The following is a 22,312-nucleotide window of genomic DNA, read 5'->3' on the forward strand; positions in this document are numbered from 1 at the left end:
TTTAGCAGTCTCTTTAGACTAGAGTAATTGTGATCTTAGTTTAAATCTTTTCTCTGATATGAGAACAAGGTGATTCCACAACCTCACCATTTCAGATTTTTGTTTTATATAACGATGCACCCAACCCATTTCATCTTCTACAGCAACCCAAGGAAACCCATCATAGCTCTAAATTGAACAGCAGTATTATTAGGAGCTTCCTCAAACCCCACACTGCTGCAGCAGAAAGTAAAACTGGCTATCCCGTAGTGTCAGCTAAGGTAGAACGGTTACAAAATGAAGGTTTAGGACATGACTTATAGAGTCCAAAGCTTTTTCAGCTGAGTCTGACTTGTACTTCTTCAGGCAATATCAATTGTCTTTTTTTTTTTTTAACACAATATTCAAAGATCTAATGAAACTTACAGGCATTATCCTGTTGGAAATATGTAGGCACATTCTTGGATCCTCTTTTGTCTAAAATGCAAAACCTGAGTTTTATTGCTTCTTACTGCACCACAAGATAAAAATGTCTTCTATTTTCTTTGACGCAACCTCAGTTTTTGCAACTAACACAATTTCATCTTTATATAACGAAATATTTAAATTCCAACCATCCACTTTACAATAAATTTAGCTTGGATAATTTCTTCGGCTATGTCATTAATATAAATAGCAAATAATGTTGATGAATTAGATGTTCATGTGTCACTCCTAAAGGGAGTTACAATATGGTTCACCTGTCTGTTGATCATTATAAAAACCCTTAACACCTTTTTTGAACTTTCCTCCCATTGAAATGGAGGTAAGTCAGGAAGAGAAGCAAATTAGTGGAATTGAATACTGTGTATTAGTCTTATAATGTGCCTATGGAAAGCTTCAATCAATCTGTAACATCAATCTGTATTTAGCACATGATATTTCACTCATGTCTATTTTTGAACTTAGACACTGCATTTTGATAAGATGGGTGTCGAAAGCTGCAAGATGTTGAAACCAAAGTGATGGTGTGATGTTGCTATGCTGTGAAAACAAAGAGCAGCATGAAGCAACGTGACTCAAATAAAACAGACACAGGTGCTATGACCTCAGTCAAGCACCAAAAGCCAGATGCTGTTTTTAATTTCTGATTCCAGGCATTTTAGGGAGCTAAAAGATTAAATGCTAATAGGTGAAGCATCCATGTAGCATAGCAGGCAGATTCCCTCAGAGTGGAAACTTACACTGATGGGTTGACAGCTATTTCTAAGAGCAAGTTTCTGTTATTGGAAATATTTTTTACTTACATAATGCAAATGTTATCAGCATGGCTCTGTTTGGAATTATTCTTTCTATAGATCAGTTTGACAACCTTTTCTTACCAAGGATGATTTTGAGTGGATTGTATATTTAATCATTAAGCTTCTAAAGTGACTCCAATTTCCTGAGTTCTGTATTTATTATTGCTGCTTCTTGTTTGTTAAACTATACATAGGGATGGATGGATGGATGGATGGATGGATGGATGGATGGATGGATGGATGGATGGATGGATGGATGGATGGATGGATGGATGGATGGATGGATGGATGGATGGATGGATGGATGGATGGATGGATGGATGGATGGATGGATGGATGGATGGATGGATGGATGGATGGATGGATTTCATGTACCTAAACACCACATATATATCAGCAATATTAAATATTCAGCCTAGTTTAGCATAATGGTGTTCTATTCTCAATGGTGATATTGTGCTTTTATTGATTTTTGAAAGAAACCTCTTTTGAGTGTGGATCAGATGATTCAGCCTCAAGCAATGCATTCGATCAGAATGTCATCTTTAGAAATTGCTATAAATATAGATTAGATTTTATTCGGACCAAACAGTTTATGTGGTCCAAGATAAAAGAAGCCTTTAAAACTCCAGTAAAAATAATTAAATTCCTCCTTAAAGACTGGGAAACTTTTAAGATTACAAGAGGGAGAGATATGAAGTATGAACAGAAGACTGTGAAACGACTCTGGCAAAGTAAAGTATAGCTGAATGACCAACAATACAGAGTTTTAACTGTAAAGTTTGTATTCATGTGGTCAGCATTAGTTTTAAAGAAAAAGGGCATAGTATTTGACACTAACAGGAGAGCTGCTGCATGGTCTTGTATCCTGAAACAACAGAATGGCCTTGGAAATAATCTCGGCCAGGTTTTATTTATTTAGTCAATAGAAATTCATGAAATTAAATGTAACTTGTCCACAAAAAAACTTCAAAGCCAAAACCTTTCAACCATCAAACAAACCATTGTAAACAGATTGCCACCCTTTTTGTTGTTTAATACCATTTAAGTGTGCAATTTTTCTCATTTTATGGATTTGAATAAAGACAACAAATAGGTTTGACCCTCTTTATAAGAAATTCTAATCCAATAATGAATGCATTCTCCCTGTATTCCCATAGTTGTGCATCCAAAATCCCATTGACAAATGTTGATTGATGCTCTCCATTAAGCCCAGTCATTTAGTTTAAGTTTTGTTCTTTGGTGGACTCTCAGTCCAGATGCTTACTTATATTTTTCTGTGCTCTGTAGCTTTGTGTGGAGGAGAACTGACTGAGCCTTCCGGTACCATTCTGTCCCCTGACTGGCCCCAGAGTTACTCCAAGGGTCTGGACTGTGTTTGGCAGATCCTCGTTAACGAGGAGAAACGAGTTGAGCTGGAGGTTCAGATGTGAGTATGGTAATAAAGGAGCATAGGCTATTCTATTGAAAAAAAAAAAAAAAAAAAAACCTGAGTTAGATTTTATTAACTATTATGTATAATTTTTTAATACATTCATTTACATTTTATTTTTTTGAAATTACAAATAAAGCCCCATTAAATAAAAAAAAACTGTAAATCAACAAAGCATAGACCTTTTTTTTATTATTACTTTGGAACTTTTTTATTATTACTGAATGGTATAAAATAATAAATTCCAAGTAAACAACTGGAACTTTGCAGTAACTTTGTTAAAAGACGGCATTGAAATGAATAAACATTTATTATAAAGGTATATTTATAGTAAATGTTATAATAAATCAATCTATTTTGTATAAATATATTTGAATAATGATACAAATAAATATGAAATAAGGTTAAAAAAAACTGCATATTTGATTATAAAGCATTATGTACAAACATGCTACATAACATCAGAGGACTTGTAATATATCAGAGGTGTTAAATGAAGCCTATTGGTTAACATATTATTAGTGAATGCAGCACAAATTAAACTAATTAACAGCTGCTCAAAGGTTGAGGAAAGGAAAAATAATCTGCTGCTTGTGGAGTTTTTTCTTTTCTTCAGTCTTCTCAGTGAACCAACTAAAATAATGCACCAGGTGGGTGGATAGTTTGGCTTCAATAGGAGAAAAACCTCTGAAATGAAAGTTCTTTTTATTTATTTATTCGTTTTTTCACTTTTCCTTCAGCTTGAATATTCGTCACACGGATGTGCTGACAGTTTTCGGTGGCCGTGACCTCATGTCACACGTGATTGGCCAGTATATGGGCTCTAGAGAGCGTTTCCAGATCGTGTCTGGGGGGTCAGAGGTCACCATTCAGTTTCAGAGCGACCCAGATGATTCCAGCTTCATCCTCAGTCAGGGGTTCCTCATTCATTATCGTGGTGAGTGAACTTTTAAATCCAACAACACCCAAGTTTGCTTTATGATCCAGAGTGAGTTGATATTTAGATGTGTTTTACTTATAAGTTGAAAAACAATCTCCAACACCTTAAATGAGTCACCAAGTGTCTTTCTTTCTCTGCCTGGTTTGCAGAGGTGGAGCCGAATGACACCTGCCCTACCCTCCCTCAAATCGAGTTTGGCTGGATAAGTTCGTCCCACTCCTCTCCTGTGAGAGGCAGCGTGCTGACCTATCAGTGCCAGCCGGGTTACGACATCAGCGGCTCAGACATCATCACCTGCCAGTGGGACCTTACCTGGAGCAGCCCTCCACCCACATGTGTTAAAGGTGAGAGAATAATTAAGATAATAGAAATTATCAGATATTACAATTAAGTCAGAAAGATTTTTTTTAATTCTATCATTTACTCTTCTGTTTAAATATGTCCATTTATCAACACTCTTCACTAATAAAAATCACCTTCCTCTCTTTCTCTTTCCCTCTCTCTCTCTCCCGGCATTTTCTCCCTCATTTAATCTACATTTAATCCTCTTATAATCCTAATAAGAAATTTAAGAACCACAGTTCGTGTTAAGAACATCTTTTATCAGGCAATCTACTTCATCAGGATTCCCATTTATATATTGAGACTCCTAAAAAAAAAAAAAAAAAATATATATATATATATATATATATATATATATATATATATATATATATATATATATATATATATATATATATATATATATATATATATATATAAAACACTCATTTCTTTTGTACATTCTTTAATATAAAATAGCTCAAAGCAGTTCTAACATGTGCACTGCTTATGCTGTGGTCATATTCCAGTTGGGTGAACATCACCAGTCAAATTTACTGTTGATTGTGCTGTATATACTTTTACTTATCTTTCTGTTCAATTTCCAGCAGCATAATTTTGCAACATGTTTTTCCCTGGGGAAATAATATAATGTGTCAGGGTGAGATTATGTTTTTTCACTTTCAATGCTGGAAGTCAAAGAAAGACATTTTTCCCTCAACTTAAAGGACCAGTTTGCTGTCTGTTGTGTCTAATTCAATTCAATTCAATTTCAATTAAATTCAGTTTATTTATATAGCGCCAAATTTACAACACATGTCATCTCAAGGCACTTTACAGTTCAACCAGATCATACAGTGATCTAACTGGTGAAAACTTTTAAAATTCATTTTGAATAGTATTTTCTGCTCCACAGTCTTCCATATAGATAGAATTTAGGAGCACAAACTACTATGTATGTACTGCTTTTCTGAACAATGAACGGGGCAGCCATCCCAAGATGCTCAGATCATGGGATGTTGTTTTATAATCAAGTTTTATTAAACTGGATTTATACTGAGAATAAAGGACATGCAGGTGAATTATTTACAGCTTCTCATTTCAGAAAGAAATATATTACACTTGATTTAATTTAGAGGTGTCAGATTTTAGGGGGGTAAACAAAGAAATTCAACATATAGAAGTCTGAATATTATTGGAGCCTAATAATAAATTATCCTGCTATATTGACTTAATTAAATATTCTATGTCTTTGTGTAAGTAAAAGAGAAACTGGACTCTGTCATGCCTTTTGTTAGACATTCATGTAGTTTCTTCTCCTTAGTCCCCTGATGTCTTTGGGGATTTTTTGTAACTTAAGTCCCATTTTACCCCTCACAGTCCAGCAGTGTCCTGATCCAGGAGAGGTGGTGAATGGGGCTACTTCAGGACGCTCTGTGCGTCCTGAAGCAGGCTTCACTGTGGGGACGGTAGTGCGTTTCTCTTGTAACCAGGGTTACCAACTTGAAGGCCCCAGCCAAATCTCCTGCCACGGGCGGGACACTGGTACCCCTAAATGGAGCGACCGCAGCCCAAAGTGTGTCTGTAAGGCCTGTTTTTTTTTTTTTTTTTTTTTCTCACTCAAAATGCAAGTTTGTTCTGATAACTTTGTGTCCATCAGTTTTAAAGTGAGAAATTTTATGTTTGCTCTGTTCAGTGAAATATGACCCATGCACAAACCCTGGAGCCCCTGACAACGGCTACCAAACTTTGTACAAACACACATACCAGGCCGGAGAAACTTTGCGCTTCTTCTGCTACGAAGGCTATGAACTCATTGGAGAGGTCATCATTACCTGTGTGCCTGGCCACCCATCTCAGTGGAACAGCCCTCCACCTTTCTGCAAAGGTAAAGGTGGTCTCCGCCCCTGGATTTTTTTGGTTCATTCTCACTGTTGTGGCACACTGAAAAAATACTTTAAGACACAAAAAACACATCATTTTTGTTTAGTGTACATCAGTAAAGATGAGGTTAGACCAGTTTAAGTGTTTCACATTTAGAAATGCAGACAATCAAATATCATTAAAAATACATATATCCAGGGCATAATGAGAAGCTATGAACCAGTAGTAATAGAAAGGTCATTAGGGAGACAGCTTGAAGATTTATTTATATTTTAAGTGCTCGCCTGCATTAAAATAGCATCAGGATCATCACGATGAACCATATCTTCAAAAACCCCTATTTATCAGTGCTCTGGATCAAATGATTAGAAAAAAAATTAGATTAGTCTCATTTATTTACTTTTTATTGCTCAGTTTGGACAATATGAATTACTTTTATTTTACAAAGTTTGACTTTCGTGTTTTCTCATTATCAATACAGTTTTCTCTCATTTTTTGGCTATAAAATAAAACACCTTTTTTATTTCATTTTTTTCTTCTTTTTTTTCTTTTTTCTTTCTTTTTTTTGAGATGTTGAACTGTTTAGTAATATCTTATTTCCTTTTTTCAGTGGCATACGAAGGGCTTTTTGATGACCGCAAGGCAGAAGGTGATTTTTTATCTCAATGCACGTTTCGACCAATTCCTACATAAAAAGCTACTCTGTTTGAGATCTAAATAAGTTTTATTGGTTGTATGTTTAGCACAAAGCGAAATACACTTTTTATTTGATGAAAACAACTTGTTCATTGTTTTGCAGTGTCCCAGACTGATGGGCCATCCCATCAGATCCTGAGTGAAAACATCGCCTTGGCAATAATTCTGCCCATCATCCTGGTCATCCTCCTGATTGGAGGCCTTTACATGTATTATACAAAGTAAGGGTTTCCCTTGACCAAAGCTAACTATTTATAATCTTCCACTTTATTAACACTGAGGCTTTACATTAAGTTATAGATTAGTTTAAATATTAGATTTAGAAACTTTTTCAAAAACAGCAACAAAAAAAGAGGAGAATAAATCCATCACACGATTCTGCAGTGAAGAGTAATTCTTAAGGAGCATCTTTAAGCAGCATTTCCTCCACCACAATGGAATGCAGATCTGCCTCTGCTATGCCTGTCAATGCACACCACCAGTCTGCTTGTTAAAAGAAGTGGTGAAAATTAAGCCACTCGTGCTCTGCACACTAAAGAGGCCCCACCAATCACTATTTAATAATGTATCATTGTGATAAAACTGCACTTTGGCAAACCACAACAGGCATCTCTGGTAAACAAACATCAGGCTGGTTACTGAAAGAGCTAATCAACAGCTTGACATACTTCCAGGGTTGCATTTTCCAATTACAGTTGTCCATGGTTGTGTTTTTTTTATGGTTAGGCCAAAAGCAGCACCATAGGAAACCAGCACCTCAACACTATAGATTAGTAGAAATGTTAAAAATTGCACAGCTTGAGAAAAGCAGTGCCAGATAAAATGCCCATTAGGACTAACAAAACGAATGAAACGGAATTATTACAAAAGTGATGATCTAATAATAATATAATTTAATCCAGTGCTATGCTGTGCTGTCTTCTGTTGGCTGAATGCTTGAAACTCATCAACCTACATTCTAAATAATGTTGCTAATAACTTTCAGGCTACTTAGGTGCTCAAATAAATTATTGTATTTTTGTTTCAATATACAGAACTGATTGAATTAATGAAATACCTTTATTTATTTTATAGATAAACATAAACCGAAGCACACAGTTTTAGTAAATTACTATACAACAATATTGAAAAAAAAGAGCAGAAAGAAGCAGAGGCTTATTGAATCCTGCCCCATTTTTACCGTCAAATATCATGTAATGAAAATAAAGCATAGAAAGGAAACAACAAAGAAGAAAGACGATGCAGCACAAACAAAATAAAAATGATAAATTATGAAAAATAAAACCTATCATAACTCATTAAATTGGATCACGCTTGGACATCGTCTGAGCTCCATATTTAAGCTATTTCACAATCTCACATCCCAAACAGAAATATAAAAGGATTTCAATGATGTACACTTAAATGGATATTTAACATCCAGTTTTCCCTTAAGATTAAAACCCTATTTCTACCTTACCTAAAAGTATTAGTGGTGTCAAAAGTACACACATTTGTTACTTAAGTAAAAGTATAGATACTGCCGTATAAAAACACTCTGGTAAAAGTTGAAGTATCAACTTCACCTCTTTTCTCAAGTAAAAGTGAAAAAGTATGTGCTCCATAAAGTACTTAAAGTATAAAAGTATAAAGTGACCTTTACAAAAAAAAAACAGCCAGATGCCACTATATGAATTGAAAGCAAAATTTCTCGACTATTTCAAAAAAATCTTTTACATAGGGCCAAGGATGAGGGAGGTCTAGTTGGTCTCCATCTCCCGATACGATCTCGCCTGTGACGATCTTTGACCAATATTTATAAACCGAAGCCAAGAGTAATTAGTCATGTTTGTTTTAAAAATGTAAGGAATAGATAGTACAGATACTTGTGTGAAAATGTAATGAGTAGAAATCAGAAGTAGGAAGAAAAATAAGTAATGGAGTAAAGTATAGATACCTAAAAAGTGTACTTAAGTACAGTAACGAAGTATTTGTACTTAGTTACTTGACACCTCTGGAAAGTATGAATTAATAGATAAATAAGATGCTGATATCAAGGCAAAAGCAACAAACTTCTTGATACAGCCGAAAACATCCTTCCTTCCTTCCTTCCTTCCTTCCTTCCTTCCTTCCTTCCTTCCTTCCTTCCTTCCTTCCTTCCTTCCTTCCTTACTTACTTACTTACTTACTTACTTACTTACTTACACTTTTCAGCACAGTATGTCATCAAAAGTGACCCTTATACTCCACATAATAAGACAAGGCTATATGCTTGACATAATTACCTTTGATCCCTCATGTTTAGACTTGTGTAAGACATCATTTTCAAAATGTCACCATACATACACCGAAAGGAAGAAAGGTACATTCTGTGCAATAAGCTAAAATGCTTTCACTTTGTTATATTGTAACTATTAAAATCATAATGATATTAGAGATATCTTTATTAAAAATAAAAGATTTATTCTAGCAGCCATTACATATAAGGTATATATGTTTGTTTTAATGCCCTTTCCTAGTTCTAGTGCTGATTTTGAGTGCTCAGCCTAAGGTCTTTGCTAAGTGCTTGACATGTTCATCTTCTTTTTGCAGTATTTGTAGACTAGAATGGAAGCCTCTCTTCTGGAAGTCTCTCTCACACACACACTCCTACAGTCCCATTACAGTGGAGTCGGATTTCAACAACCCTCTCTATGAAGCAGGAGTAAGTAAAGGAGCCATCATTTAATTAAATCACTTCACTTTACACCTGTATAGCTCTTTGTCTCTTGATGTTCCTAATTTCTCTTTTTATTCTTCTTTGATTACAGGACACACGGGAGTACGAAGTATCCATTTAAAGAGGAACATTTCTGGGTGAGAAATAAAACTAAAGAAAAATGAAATTCTTGAAGAAGACAAATTCTTTTTGTATAAAAAAGGCCTAACTCCCCCTATGCTACTTGTGTTTTCTCTTTTTTTTTTTTTTTTTTTTTTTTTTTTTTTTAATCCATCTTAGTTAGGAAATACTTTCTTCTGATTATGTCCCATCTGCCTAAAATGAGACCCAAGTGATCATTTAAACTTTCTGTATTATTAGGACTGGTGCCTTATGAAGGATTAGAAGCGGTCAATTTCAAATTGACCTCTAAAGATATGGAAATTATTGTAGGCAAAGAAAATGTCAATGAGGAATGGGGGGTTGCTTTAATTTCGGTTCTGTTAAGTCTTTCAAAGGCTAAAACGTTAAAGAGCATGGCAATACTTTATTTAAAACAATCAAAAGTTATGTTTCGCGATCCTGTAATACATGCTGAATGTTTGTTTTTCACTTTCTGAAGCGACTCTCGTTATGTTTTAGAGTTTCGCAGTGAAGGGAAAAAGCTTTTAAAAACAACAATCTTTTCCTTTTTTTTTTTTTTATTTGCTCACAGGTTGTAACAAATTCACACTCTTTGAATGTAAATATCTGACTTAATATATACACTTGGTGGCAGGAGGTTATATATTTTCATTATACACACATAATGAAAGTTCTGTGCCAAAATATAATGTTAAATAATTTAATGTCTCTTAGTGTTTCATCCATTGTTGGAATAGTGTTTACAAAGGCAGTGTTTATTTTATTCTTCACTGTTCCTGCCGTCATCAGCCAACCATCGCACCACATACTGTATAAGCAAAGGTGAGGACATGAATGTCATGGCGCTTCGAGCATGCACTGATTGTAAATTATATTGCTTATGCTCAATCTCTTACATTGACATTATAGTTACTGGCAGGTGTCATTGTTATTAAATTTGATGTTGTATGCACTTTGTTGATGAGAAACTTTAAATCTTGCCGTTTGCTGTGATGCGCATTATGTATTTATTTATAACCGATTGAACAGTGAATATTAGGTATTCACTGGGCCAAATGAGGGACGCCTGGAGACTGTTGCTTTGTTGAATCAAATCTTCTACGATCATCAGCAGCTTTTCTTTGCTTCATATATAAATACACTCTTTTAAAGACAGTGAATCATTTGCAGAATTGGAAATAAAGTATTTGTTGAATGGTGTAATGAGTGGTCCGGTGTGTTTTTATTTCCTAAACAACTGTGACACTTAATTCACATGGACACACAGAAATAAAGTCAAGAGATAACTAAATAACTAAAGTTAACCTGGGGAGGAATTATTAAAATTATTTATTGGTTCATTATATATATATCTTTGCTCTGATTACTGTGAAAATGCAATTAAATCAACTTTTTCTGGTTGTAGTATCATCTAGCATTTTTTAAAATGCATTATATATTATATAGGCAGTGTACACCCTGGACAGGTCGCTAGTCTGTCACTTAAGGATAATTTAGAGAAGCCAGTTAACCTAACAGTCATGTTTTTGGACTGTGGGATGAAGAAAGAGTATCCAGAGAGAACCCACGCATGTTCAGGGAGAACAAGCAAACTCCATGCAGAAAGACCCTGGGCTGGGAATTGAATCCAGGCCCTTCTTGCTGCAAGGCAGCAGTGAATTTTTATTTATTTATTTTTTTTTTTTTCAACATTAATTTGCACTTTGACAGCATTGCAAAAGTTGGAGTCTGATTATTTCTTCTCTTGTGATTATTTCTTCTCTTGTGAACATCTTTGAATATTTGCTCCTACTTTTTTACATAATTTTCCTATTGAATTAAAACCATTATTAATTTTTTGCCACAAAAATATGTTTTTTTTGTTTTGTTTTGTTTTGTTTTTTACTTATGTGTTTATGCTATTTCATACACTTGGAAAAAGCTCCCAGTTTCTTTGAGGTAGTAGCAGGCCCATAGTATTACGGCTCTTCCACTTTACCTAATAGTGGTAATGAAGGGTTTTCTAGATATTCAAGCTGTGTTTAATACCATATACTCCTCTGGGCTAATGCTTGCTGGCAAAGCTAAATTACTGTAATTTCTCCCAATGTCTTTTGCATGAGATTCCTCTGTCTCAAACACCTATTTGGCTTATAGATATATGATTTTTGTTTTTGGAGCAATAGGAACTCTAAGATGCTCCTCAGACTAAAATTACTATAGATTTTTTGACAGTTTATTTTTGGAGTTTTTCTTTCATTCCTGTTATCATCCTAAGTGGTGGCAAGAATAAAATATTAGTCCTGTCCATTTCTGAGTTTTAGTTTTTCCCTTTTTTTAGTAAGTCGATATAATTGGGTCTTTGTGGTGTCACATTTTTACACCAGTAAAATGATTTGTTTATTTTATAGCATAAAAAATAAAGGATAAATATAATTTCAGTGTTATATTTTTTTGTGCACAATGAAAATCAATCTTTTGAAGAATAGTCCCTCTAGTCTCACAGTTTCTCTTTTCAACCATCTTTGGAAAGCAAAGCTTCATTCTAACACTTCATTTCCAGTAGAGTACTTTTAGAGTAAAATGAAGAATAATTTTGGGTTAGTTAATTCCCACCTGCTTTTAGATCAGCAGATCTGCAGTCTTTACAACCCAACAAGCCAGTCCAGTAAAACAAATTTCCTTTGGAGCTGCAAACAGGCCAGTTCAGGGTTTCTGGAAAATGAAACAAAATTTCTGATAAATGCTAACAGAAAAACTTTTAAACAATAATTATTTCTAAAGTTTTAGGATACAATAATAATAAATAGACAAAAAAATAATTTCATATGCAATGCTGATATTTATGGAAAATTGTGCTGCTTATTGTTTTCAATGTAATGATTAAAAAAAATCACAGTATTTTCAATTAAAAAAACAAAAAACAAAATAAAAAAGTTGTTGAATTGATTAATTGACTTAATTAGTCTTATAATGGGGAAATTCACTGTTCACAACAGGCTTTAGTAGCATACAAAGTAGGAATAGGAAATTGGAAAAATGAAGAAGAATATGCAAAGAAAAAAGAACACTAGGGCATTTATGTACAAAAGTAACCAGATTTAAATATATAAATATAATTAATAAATGATACACCTTAAAAGCACTAGTTGATTCTTTATCATTTTTATAAAGAGCCTCTAGGACACAGGTTGCAGACAGAAGCAGGGCCGTCACTAGGTTTGAGAGACATGGGTGGCTTAGCCCCTAGGTAAGAAATTTTTTCAGTGCACTTTCTAAGGCGCTGTCTATAAATTCATTATTTTAAGAGCAACATACCTGGGAAACACTTCCCTCACTAATGCTACTTCACCAACTAAACTACACCAGTTAAAATGTGCTAAATTACAAAGAGTAAATGGTAGGTGCCATGCATTACTGCATAAATGGAAGAAGGCAAGTGGTTCGCCACTCATCATAATGGAAACCTTCTACAGAAGACAGTTGTCTAACCAACAGACTCCCAACATCTTCATAAACCCTTAACCTGGCCATTCATCTTTCCCCATCTCCCCTGCACCCACAACCTGTCAGGAACCCCTGTCTGCTTTGCAATAACCCTGTTTCTGTGTGTGTGCTTGGTGTGTGTGTGTGACCTGGACTTTGGCATGTCTTTCTCTACACCTGGCACAGAGAGAAACACATATATGTGAGGAACTTAACAATAAATGCAGCATTATCTTTGATAGATTTCTGCTTAATCTAAAGTTTAACCACAAAATACAAGTTGCATAAATGGACAGTAGGCAATAGGCAATAGCATCATTGCAAAGAAGGATATCCTTGAGACTTTTTCACATCAGTCTGACAAAGTTTTAATACAAATAAAGGAAGTATTTTTAAGTACAATGTATTAATGAAAACACAAAATCAACAGTATATGAAACGTACAACTTAGAACTATAGTCAACCCAAGGAAGCACTACCATATCACACAGTGTCGCCCTATCAGACTGGTGGCACATAGATATGGGAGAATTATCCTGCCATAATGCAAGAGCACATAACTTCAATTAGAGAAAAGAATTTCATCTTCTTGCACTCAAAACTTATAATGCTCACACTCAAAACATGCGCTCTCTCTCAAATATTTTCTCTTCTCTCAAAAATCTTTGTTTCTTCTCTCAGATTTAAACAGATATTTTCTATATTATCACAGATATTTTTTCCTCTCGCTTGCCTCCATCTCCGCTCTGCACGGGTCTCAGTTACGCTCTGCTTGCGGATTTGTTTTGCTCTCTCAGACTGCAGTTGGATCGTTGCCTAGCAACCTTTCCAGCCAATAGAACGACAGCCTCGGAAAAGGTGCGCTTGTTTAACCCTACGGAGTGTGCCTGTGCTACTACGCCACTTATAAAGCGTCAGCTGAAACTGCTATTTACAGTAGTTTTGTGGCTGATTGTTGTTTAGAAATAGAAAACCTGGTTTCATTTCTTAGTTTTGCCCTGGATTTTGTAGCGTTTGTGGACGCTACGTCGCTACTTGATCAAAACAATAACGTCGCTACAGGAAAGTTACTTGATAAATAAAGCAGCGACGCTACGGTCAAGCTACTTGAAAATGTAGTTAAACTAATAGCTTCGCTACATGTAGCGGCGCTACTGCCCATCACTGCTCCTGTGACAAAACTATTATAATGATGCTAGTAGGCTACAACAACATCGTGTTTTCCCACACCACTGACTTTGTTCACCATGGTAACGTAATTCCTACTGAATCAGACAAGCTATTAGGCCTATATTGTCTCTTTCCTCACTCCAGGTAAAGTGAAGAAAATGTAAACCGCTGACATCAAATGGCAAACTCACCGTATGTATCTGCACGCAACCATAACTTTCCTAATCAAGCTCGATGACTGTGTGGAGATTCAAAGGGCGCGCTGTTGCTGCTATGGTCCAGTTGATGGCCGTGTACCACGTGACGTGACGCTGGACGCGGAGCCAATGAAGGAAATGAATATACTAACGATATTAATAATTGTATAAATAATTGTGTTTGTAAATAAACTAACAGGAACTTATCTTCAGATTAACTTGCCTTCTTGGTGGCTCGTTTTCAGTGCTTTACTGCAATTGTTTGGGGTTATATGGAAAAAAAATCAATAAATAAAAAAATAACAATAAAAATCGCAAAATAATTATGGGGTGGCTAATACCAACGAAGGGATGACTTCAGCCACCCTAAAATAGGTCTAGCCACGTCCCTGGACAGAAGGTTAAGACAGGCAAAAAAAAATAGCATCTGAAATTGAAGTTTAACTAAATCTACCAGCAGGTGGCGGTAGTTCATGTCTGCGCTGTATAAAACAGCGGAAGAAGATTGTTTGTTTTTTCATTTCCGAGTGACCCATTTAGCTTTGCGCATTAGCATCAGTTGATAATCGGCGTCTGAAACAAAAGAAATGGCCCTCCTTTATGTAGTGGTTTGTTTATTTCATTAGTACACCTACGCCGTTCTTTAAAAAGTAGGTGGCACTTAGTAAATTACATTTATAAGCCCATAATTTATAAAAATATAGGATCCGTCGTAAGCTTGTTTATCTGGTATCGGTTAAAAAGAGATGTCTGTTCTGAAGGCGTCATAAATGATTGCGTGTTACTTAGCCGTTTTAATAATTTCCTGATATTTTTACGATATACTTGGAAGAAAAATATTTTTTATCTTTAGGTCCCTTGGATGTTCAGCTTGGTAGGTATATTTTTGCCATAAGCTACCCGTTATTTGATGTTTACGTTTAATATGATCAATGTTTGCCATCTAAGCTAGACTTCAGTTTCTGTAATGTTTAGCTTGCTCATGTTTTTAGTGTAACATAAAATGGAGTAGCCCCTTATTATATAAAAAAAAATAGGAGTTTGATAGATAACAAATAGTCACTATCGCGTTTAATAAACGGGGTTTGTGTGATTGAGAAAAAGTGGAAGTACAGTGAAAAAAGGGATCGCAGCGCGACGATACATATATGAGATACTGATTAAAATGTGTCATTTAGGTCAGCATGGGTCATCATAGCCTATTTTAGATGTGTAATAAATCTTCTTCACACTAGTATTTGCTGTTTTCATAAAAACTCCACACACAGATGGAGGCTATTTGATTATCCAGATCCTGACAGATGAGGCTACATCATGATTTTTCTTTTTCTAACCGTGTTAAAGAGTAACATACTTGTTTTATTTAATTTTTGAAAATGTTACATTCCTTTAGGGATGCTTAATACAATGGATTTATTTGTGGCTAACCCTCATTTGTCCTCACTCGTCACTTTTTTATTTTTCTAGTCTCTTGAATCATAATCTTGAATCATCTTTTTTTTTATTATTATTTAACTTTTATTTAACCTGGAAAAACAATCCCATTGAGATTAAAACCCTCTTTTTCAAGGGAGTCTTGGCCAAGAGGCAGCAAATTTGCAGAAGAAACAGAGATACCTTAAATTAAATGACAGGTACATCAAAAAATAAATAAATAAATAAAAATTACAGATCATTTAGGCTGCTTTTAATTCTTTCACTTTCAAGTTTAAAACATTTAAAGATAAAAACTCAGTCAACTTCCAGTTTCTTTGAAAAAAAAAAAAGGTCCAAGCACAAGGAGCTGCTTAGCTAAAGGCAGAGGTGTCAAGTAACAAAGTACAAATACAAAAAAACTATGGTTTTATGTTTATAAATATTTATTTCATGTCATGTGCACCATCCAATGCAGATCATTTGCCCCATCCACATTTAGTGAAAACTAATGTAATTGGATGAGTCATATAACACAAACACTCATTGGTTAGCTATCCGTTAAATTTGTGCTGACGCCAAAGGAAATTATCAGAAGCAAGCGGGCGTTCTTTAAACTGCAAACACAAATTGTCTCAGCCATGCTACAATGATGTTGAAATGTTTGAGAGGTCGGACACAGGCGAGAGCGTATCGGGAGGTGGAGATCAACAAGACCTCCCTCGTCCTTGGCCCGATCTCAAAACATAGAAACTAACTCCCTTGGTTTTCTTGGTCATGAATGCATTAAGCAACTGAATGTACATGGCTCATTTTTGTACTATATGATTCTAACACTGATATAAACAAACTAAAACCCTCAGAAAGACTCAGGAATTTTCACAGCGTAAACCTGAACAAAGTTATTACGATTATTATGCTATGTTTATAAAAATCTTTTAATATAAAATTTTTTTAAATATTTGCTCTAAATTAGAAAACACAAACTACATAAAATCCAAAATCTCTATCAGCAGCGATAACTACTGTAATTATAAACTGCAGTATGCATTGAAATACCCAAGATGTATTTAACTGTCTGTCACATCACCATAATTGAATAATAATTGTAGTGTGATATACTGATATTGAATTGTTGCCCTACTCTTATATAATTAAAGATTATAAAAGGGTATAATTGAAGATTTATGATTTATATTCATATATCTTGTTGGACCTTATTGTCAATCATAAAAAATCCACCTTTTTGGCTGATAGCCTGCCAGCTCTGTATTAATCTAACATTATAAGAGAAATTAGCCATTGTGTTCTTCTGTGCTGTAGTCGGGAAGTGAGCTCACAGCCCCATGTCTGCGGAGGCTTCAGTCGGCCGTCATGATGGCGACTCCATCCAGTCTGCCGTTCCCCTGCCTGCCTGCCGCAGCACAGATGAGCGCAGAAATCCGGGTCTGATGGGGAGCAAGTACGTCAAGCTGAATGTTGGTGGCTCCATACATTATACGACCATCCAGACGCTAAGCAAAGAGGACAGTCTTCTGCGAAGCATTTGCACCGGAGCAACAGATGTTACCATAGACTCTGAAGGTCAGTGGCTGTCTCTCTGGTTGCTATTCGCCTGTTAGCTCACCTCATAGTGAAAAGTATCCTACCCTGTCTTCTTAGGAGCCCTGAATTTATTCTTTCGAAAAATTTTATGTTATCAGTTTTGAGCTATTCCCCATTTTTTAGCCTAAATTCTTGTTATTCTGACACTTGAGTGAAAAATCCCTCCCTTACGGATCTCCCTGTTGCTTTAGGTTGGGTGGTTTTGGAAAGGTCCGGCAGACATTTTGGGTTGGTGTTGAACTTCCTGCGTGATGGCTCGGTACCACTTCCAGAAGACCAGAGAGAACTTGATGAGGTCCTGAAGGAGGCCCAGTACTACAGAGTACAGGGACTCGTCCAGCACTGCCTCACTGCCATGCAGGTAGGTGGAAGAACTGAGGTTTTTATTGACAAGAGCTGCATGCAGATAAAGCAAAAAGAAAAAAAAGTGAAAATAGTTTGTTTTTATCATACTTAACGTATTAGTCAATGTGTTGAGCTATTTTGGACTTTTTCATTGGGCAGGGTTAGTTATTGCCTATTTATTCATTTTATTCATTATGTGTCCTGTAATAATAACTAACTGGACAGTTTACTTTTATTATAGATATTGCAGAAGTAACTGCTTTGTCTCCATTGAACTGTTAAAAGGAAACCTGCTCTGGAATTTTACTTAAACTGTCAACAGAAAAGTTCAGCAACATTTTGCTTAATATTGCCAATATGTTCTGGTCCTTTTGCAGTCTTGCTGATTTTTATTGTTTTTATGTTTGTATAAAAAATTGTGCTATTGCAAGTCAATCTTAACACTTGGGGGGCTGTTTAAATTGGTTTGAGTGAATTCTAAAAGGTTTGCAGAATATTAACCACTTGAGTGTTACTTTAGTCAACTTTTCTCAGGTACTGATTTAGGCCATGACAAAAAATCGATTCAATTAATTAATTTGAATTCCTTGTTGCAAATGATTAAAATAAAAGATTGTTTTGTTAAACGCTGCAATTTTGGCTCCCTGGAGCTTCCAGAGCTGTAGTATTACTCAATGGTGCATTTCGGTAAACGACAACATGGCTACTAGTGAGAGTGGGAAGTTGGTCCTTAAAAAAAGGAATAAAATCATCTGTTGTTTGGAACTGGTTTGGGTTTGCTGCGACAGATGTAGAGAAAGAAACCCCACGCATATGGAGGACCAACTCTGCCATATTTAAAAATAAGTACAGAAATAAATAAATGCTCAATAAATATATAAGCATACAATTAATTGCCAACAAAAATACAATAAACAAATAAATGTAAGTAGAAATTAAATTATAAAGTGAGACATAAATGTATATAACTCTTAATTAGCTTCTTTATTTATTTGCCTTTGTAATATTTACCTTATTTTTTTTTTTGTCCTTAATAATCTTCAACTTTATTTTTTAATTACTTACATTTTAAAGTATTTATTTATGTGCATGTTATAATATTTTTGTCTTTTATTCTTCCTTTGTATTTTTTTACTTTAGTTATTTCTTCGCCGCTGTTTATTTCTGACCTTTTTACATTGCTGTCTTTTTACAGATGATTTTATTCCATTTTTAAATATGGCAGAGTTGGTCCTCCATACACGCAGCGTTAAAGGTGTTAAAGGCAGCAGCACCACAAACCCTTTTTCAGCATCTTAAACAGAGTTATCCAGCAGAATATGAAAAATGCCAGTCTTTCTGGGACAAACAACCCCGAACACAACAACAAACCTCAGCTAGAATCTTAGGCTGGATGGTGATGAAAACAAACATACCTAATATCAACTATGTTGGTGGAAGCTAGGGTAATTAGCATGACGGTTAGCATTAACTATAAGGATGGAACTTTTCTGATGGTAAAAAATTGACTTTATGTGGTGATTTTCTTTTCATGGAATGTTTTTATTATGAATATGCTGGATTTCTTTTTATTTGTGGACCCTTACAGATTGGAATTCTAATAAGACCTCAGGAATGCTTCAAAGATAGGAAGTTGAAGCTTTATTTTAGAAATTCAGATATAATACGCTATATATCTTTGTTAATTGTGCTTTGGAACTCATGGTGTCCATAAAATTAACTTAGTGGTTGAATTGTGGAGAATCTAAGCTTTCTAAAGATGTATAACATGTCTATATTGGTAAAGGTTTAACCAGTGTTATTTTCAAGCGTACTGCTGTATTTCATGTAAATACACAAAACAGAGCGCCGGTGATCCCAAGGATGGATGGAAGTTTTAATAAGTAGGGGGAGAAATCAGAAAATTATAATAATTTAAATTAAAAATAAGAAATCATAGATTTATTTTTAGGCCATATCACCCAGTCCGAAGCTAAATTATAATCTGTTAAATTTCAAGCTCATCCCTTACATGTTAAAAAAAAAAAAGAACCAAGTATCATCTTCCCTCTCTTTATAGAAACAACAGGACATTTTTGAAAGCGTGTGCAGCATCCCAATGATCACTTCAGCCAAAGAAGAGCAGAAAATGATTGCTGCATGTCGAAAGGTAACTAAAACTGAATCTAAATCTCACAGAAAATAAACAAGAAACCTTTAGAAAAAATATTTGCTTGTTTTTCTGTTGCCTGCCCTTTTAAAATAACTTTGATTTGAACCAGATATTTTGTTTAGAATCATAATACACAATTGTTTCATTGTTCTTGTTCGCAGCCAGTAGTCAAGCTTCAAAACAACCGAGGAAACAACAAATATTCTTATACGAGGTAAAACATTTTCTAAGTATTTTGTTTTATTGATATAAATCACAGGTTATTCTAATTCATCCCTTTCTTCTCATTTTTTGTCCTCTCACAAGCAATTCTGACGACAACCTGCTGAAGAACATCGAGCTGTTTGACAAACTGGTGCTCAGATTCAACAACCGGGTCCTGTTTGTGAAAGACGTCCTCGGCGATGAGATCTGCTGTTGGTCTTTTTACGGCGAAGGACGCAAAATCGCAGAAGTGTGCTGTACCTCCATCGTATATGCGACAGAAAAGAAGCAGACCAAGGTGTGTGAAATGTTACATGGCTACTGTTAAATATCCCGGAAACAAAAGCTGTTCTGTTCTTTGAAAATGTTCATGAATTTCAGAGGAATTTAAAGGACCAGGGTTATAAAGCAGAAAGGCATTCATATGAAATAATTTCTGTTTTTTCTGGTGTTTGTGTGTTTTTGTTTTTTTTTTTGTTTTTTTTTAGGTGGAGTTTCCTGAGGCACGGATATTCGAAGAAACACTCAATATCCTTATCTATGAGAACAATCGATCTGGTCCGGGAGGGTTCCACCTCTTAGATTCCAGAGGCTCAGGTTCATCGCTGGGAGCTGGCCATTCTGAGGAAGAGGGAGCCGTGGGAGGAGACAGACGAGTGCGCCGGATCCACGTCAGAAGGCACATAATGCACGATGAACGAGGACACGGCCAGCAAACTGTGTACAAGGACTAACTGTGATTAAAAATGCAGCATGGAAGGATCATTCAATTTTTTTTAATTTTTTTTTGTATGGTTGCGAAAGGAAAGATGGGATTGTCCACAGCAATAGTTCAGTCTACTTATTTCATGAAATGTCTTTAAGCACACTTGCAGGGATCTGGTGGTTAACTGAGTAGAGAGTTTGCTAATGTTTACAACAAAACAATGTGCATAAATGTTTGTTTGTCCTTTCCAACAGAAAGTGCATGAAGTCCACTGTGACTGAAACTGGTCGAAATATTATTTCAAATGTTAAAAATTTATGCATGTCAGTGAATGAGCCTCAAAACCCATTTCTCCCTTAGAAGCAGGCCACCTGCCATGTTTATTGGTGTAAATAGAACTGGCAGCTTTGTCCATTTGATATGTAGGAAACATTTCTCCAGGCTGTGATGCATCTGGTTTATCTGTTGGAGAAAGATGGTACTGCTGAACAGACTGACTGACAAACGTGGAGGAATTTGAGCCTCGACTTGTTAACACTGGAATTAGAAAAGAAAAGCCATGTTTATAGTGAGGTGGTCGAGCAGCTCAGTTTTCTGTGTTTAAATTATTATAAATGCTGCTTCTTGCTTCTTTTTTTATAATTTATAAACTTAATTTATTGTTTGGTATTTAACTTTTGTAAATGAAATCATTCTTTATTATCTGATGCTTGAGTGAGTTTAGATTCTGCAGTGATAGCGTTCACTCCATTGCACTTAGCAGATTTTGAACTTCCTCCTCTAGATTAATATGACTTGGCTCTCGTTGATTGTTTGAGAAATGAGCTGTGACTTTTCTCTTCGTTGTTTTTTATTTTTCTGAGCCATGTTCTCTCATTTCCATTTCATCTTACTCAAAATCACTGAAGTTTTGCCTAAATGACTTGGCCATACAGTCGTTTTCTAAATATTGTTGACTTTCATTTCAGGAGAGGCTATGGTACTATTTTTTTGTTTCTTATATTAAGCACTCTTAAAAGTAAGAAGGAAAAAAAACCTTGAATGCGAATAATGTTTGTACAACTCTTTACATTGGAACACAATGGAAAATGCACTAATTGTACTTCCGTCCGTGAAATATTCAAAATAAATTGCTTATGAAATCCATCTTCAGCGTCCTATTTATACTTTTTGTTTTTTTCCTTTAGTTGTTTTTTTTTTTTTTTAAGGATGAAATGCCGGACTAATTACTAAAGATCTCATAACTCTTGTCCTGATCAAAACATTGATAGTGGATTCATAACATTGTCATAAACTGGAAAATTAGATTAGAAAGGACATGTCGATAAAAGTTATTATTCTACTAAAACTTTTTCAGATCTTGACATAGTACATTCACAAACAAATTTTTTAGCAACTCATTCGATCGACGCAAAGGAGTTTATGTTAGGGAAGTGAATGGAATTTTTAATTTGTGTGCATTTTTTTTATTTAAACGATTATTTAAAACGTTTTAGAAATGTTATATCCACTGGTCTTTTAAGTTGTGTTTCCAATTGGCCAATTTACCCCAAAACAACATCTCAACAAACCTACGTAGATCCTATAGGAGATATCAGGTAATTTTAGCTGAACCCAACCACCCCCTATTTACAGGTTTTTAACATCCGGACATAGATTTACTTTAAAATCCAGTTGAACCAACAGAATCAGGATTCCTGTT

General features: G+C 35.1%; 2 protein-coding genes across 4 annotated transcripts in view; both read left to right on the forward strand.

Moving 5' to 3' along the window:
* Window positions 1–10,556, forward strand: part of sez6l2 (seizure related 6 homolog (mouse)-like 2) — a 21,319-nt gene extending 10,763 nt beyond the window's left edge. For both annotated transcript variants that reach the window (XM_038282245.1, XM_038282246.1), the window contains exons 11-19: window positions 2,550–2,688; window positions 3,432–3,628; window positions 3,781–3,975; window positions 5,333–5,536; window positions 5,649–5,840; window positions 6,447–6,485; window positions 6,636–6,753; window positions 9,104–9,215; window positions 9,322–10,556. In XM_038282245.1, coding sequence (XP_038138173.1) covers window positions 2,550–2,688; window positions 3,432–3,628; window positions 3,781–3,975; window positions 5,333–5,536; window positions 5,649–5,840; window positions 6,447–6,485; window positions 6,636–6,753; window positions 9,104–9,215; window positions 9,322–9,351 — 1,226 coding nt within the window. In that variant the 3' untranslated portion in view covers window positions 9,352–10,556. The remainder of the gene's footprint in view (window positions 1–2,549; window positions 2,689–3,431; window positions 3,629–3,780; window positions 3,976–5,332; window positions 5,537–5,648; window positions 5,841–6,446; window positions 6,486–6,635; window positions 6,754–9,103; window positions 9,216–9,321) is intronic.
* A 4,141-nt stretch (window positions 10,557–14,697) lies between these two features.
* kctd13 (potassium channel tetramerization domain containing 13) lies at window positions 14,698–21,756 on the forward strand. 2 transcript variants are annotated; one of them, XM_038282311.1, is made up of 7 exons: window positions 14,698–15,059; window positions 16,922–17,182; window positions 17,395–17,564; window positions 19,608–19,697; window positions 19,862–19,914; window positions 20,007–20,202; window positions 20,393–21,756. In XM_038282311.1, the coding sequence occupies exons 2-7, from the start codon at window positions 16,945–16,947 to the stop codon at window positions 20,636–20,638; spliced, it is 993 nt and encodes a 330-aa protein (XP_038138239.1). In that variant the 5' UTR covers window positions 14,698–15,059; window positions 16,922–16,944; the 3' UTR covers window positions 20,639–21,756. The 2 variants fall into 2 exon arrangements, with proteins under 2 accessions (XP_038138239.1, XP_038138240.1); XM_038282312.1 differs by having other exon boundaries at window positions 14,701–14,835.
* Window positions 21,757–22,312: the final 556 nt, after the last annotated feature.

Source organism: Cyprinodon tularosa, unplaced genomic scaffold, assembly GCF_016077235.1.
Source record: "Cyprinodon tularosa strain WSP-4 unplaced genomic scaffold, ASM1607723v1 ctg181, whole genome shotgun sequence".
Classification (NCBI taxonomy): Eukaryota; Metazoa; Chordata; class Actinopteri; order Cyprinodontiformes; family Cyprinodontidae; genus Cyprinodon; species Cyprinodon tularosa.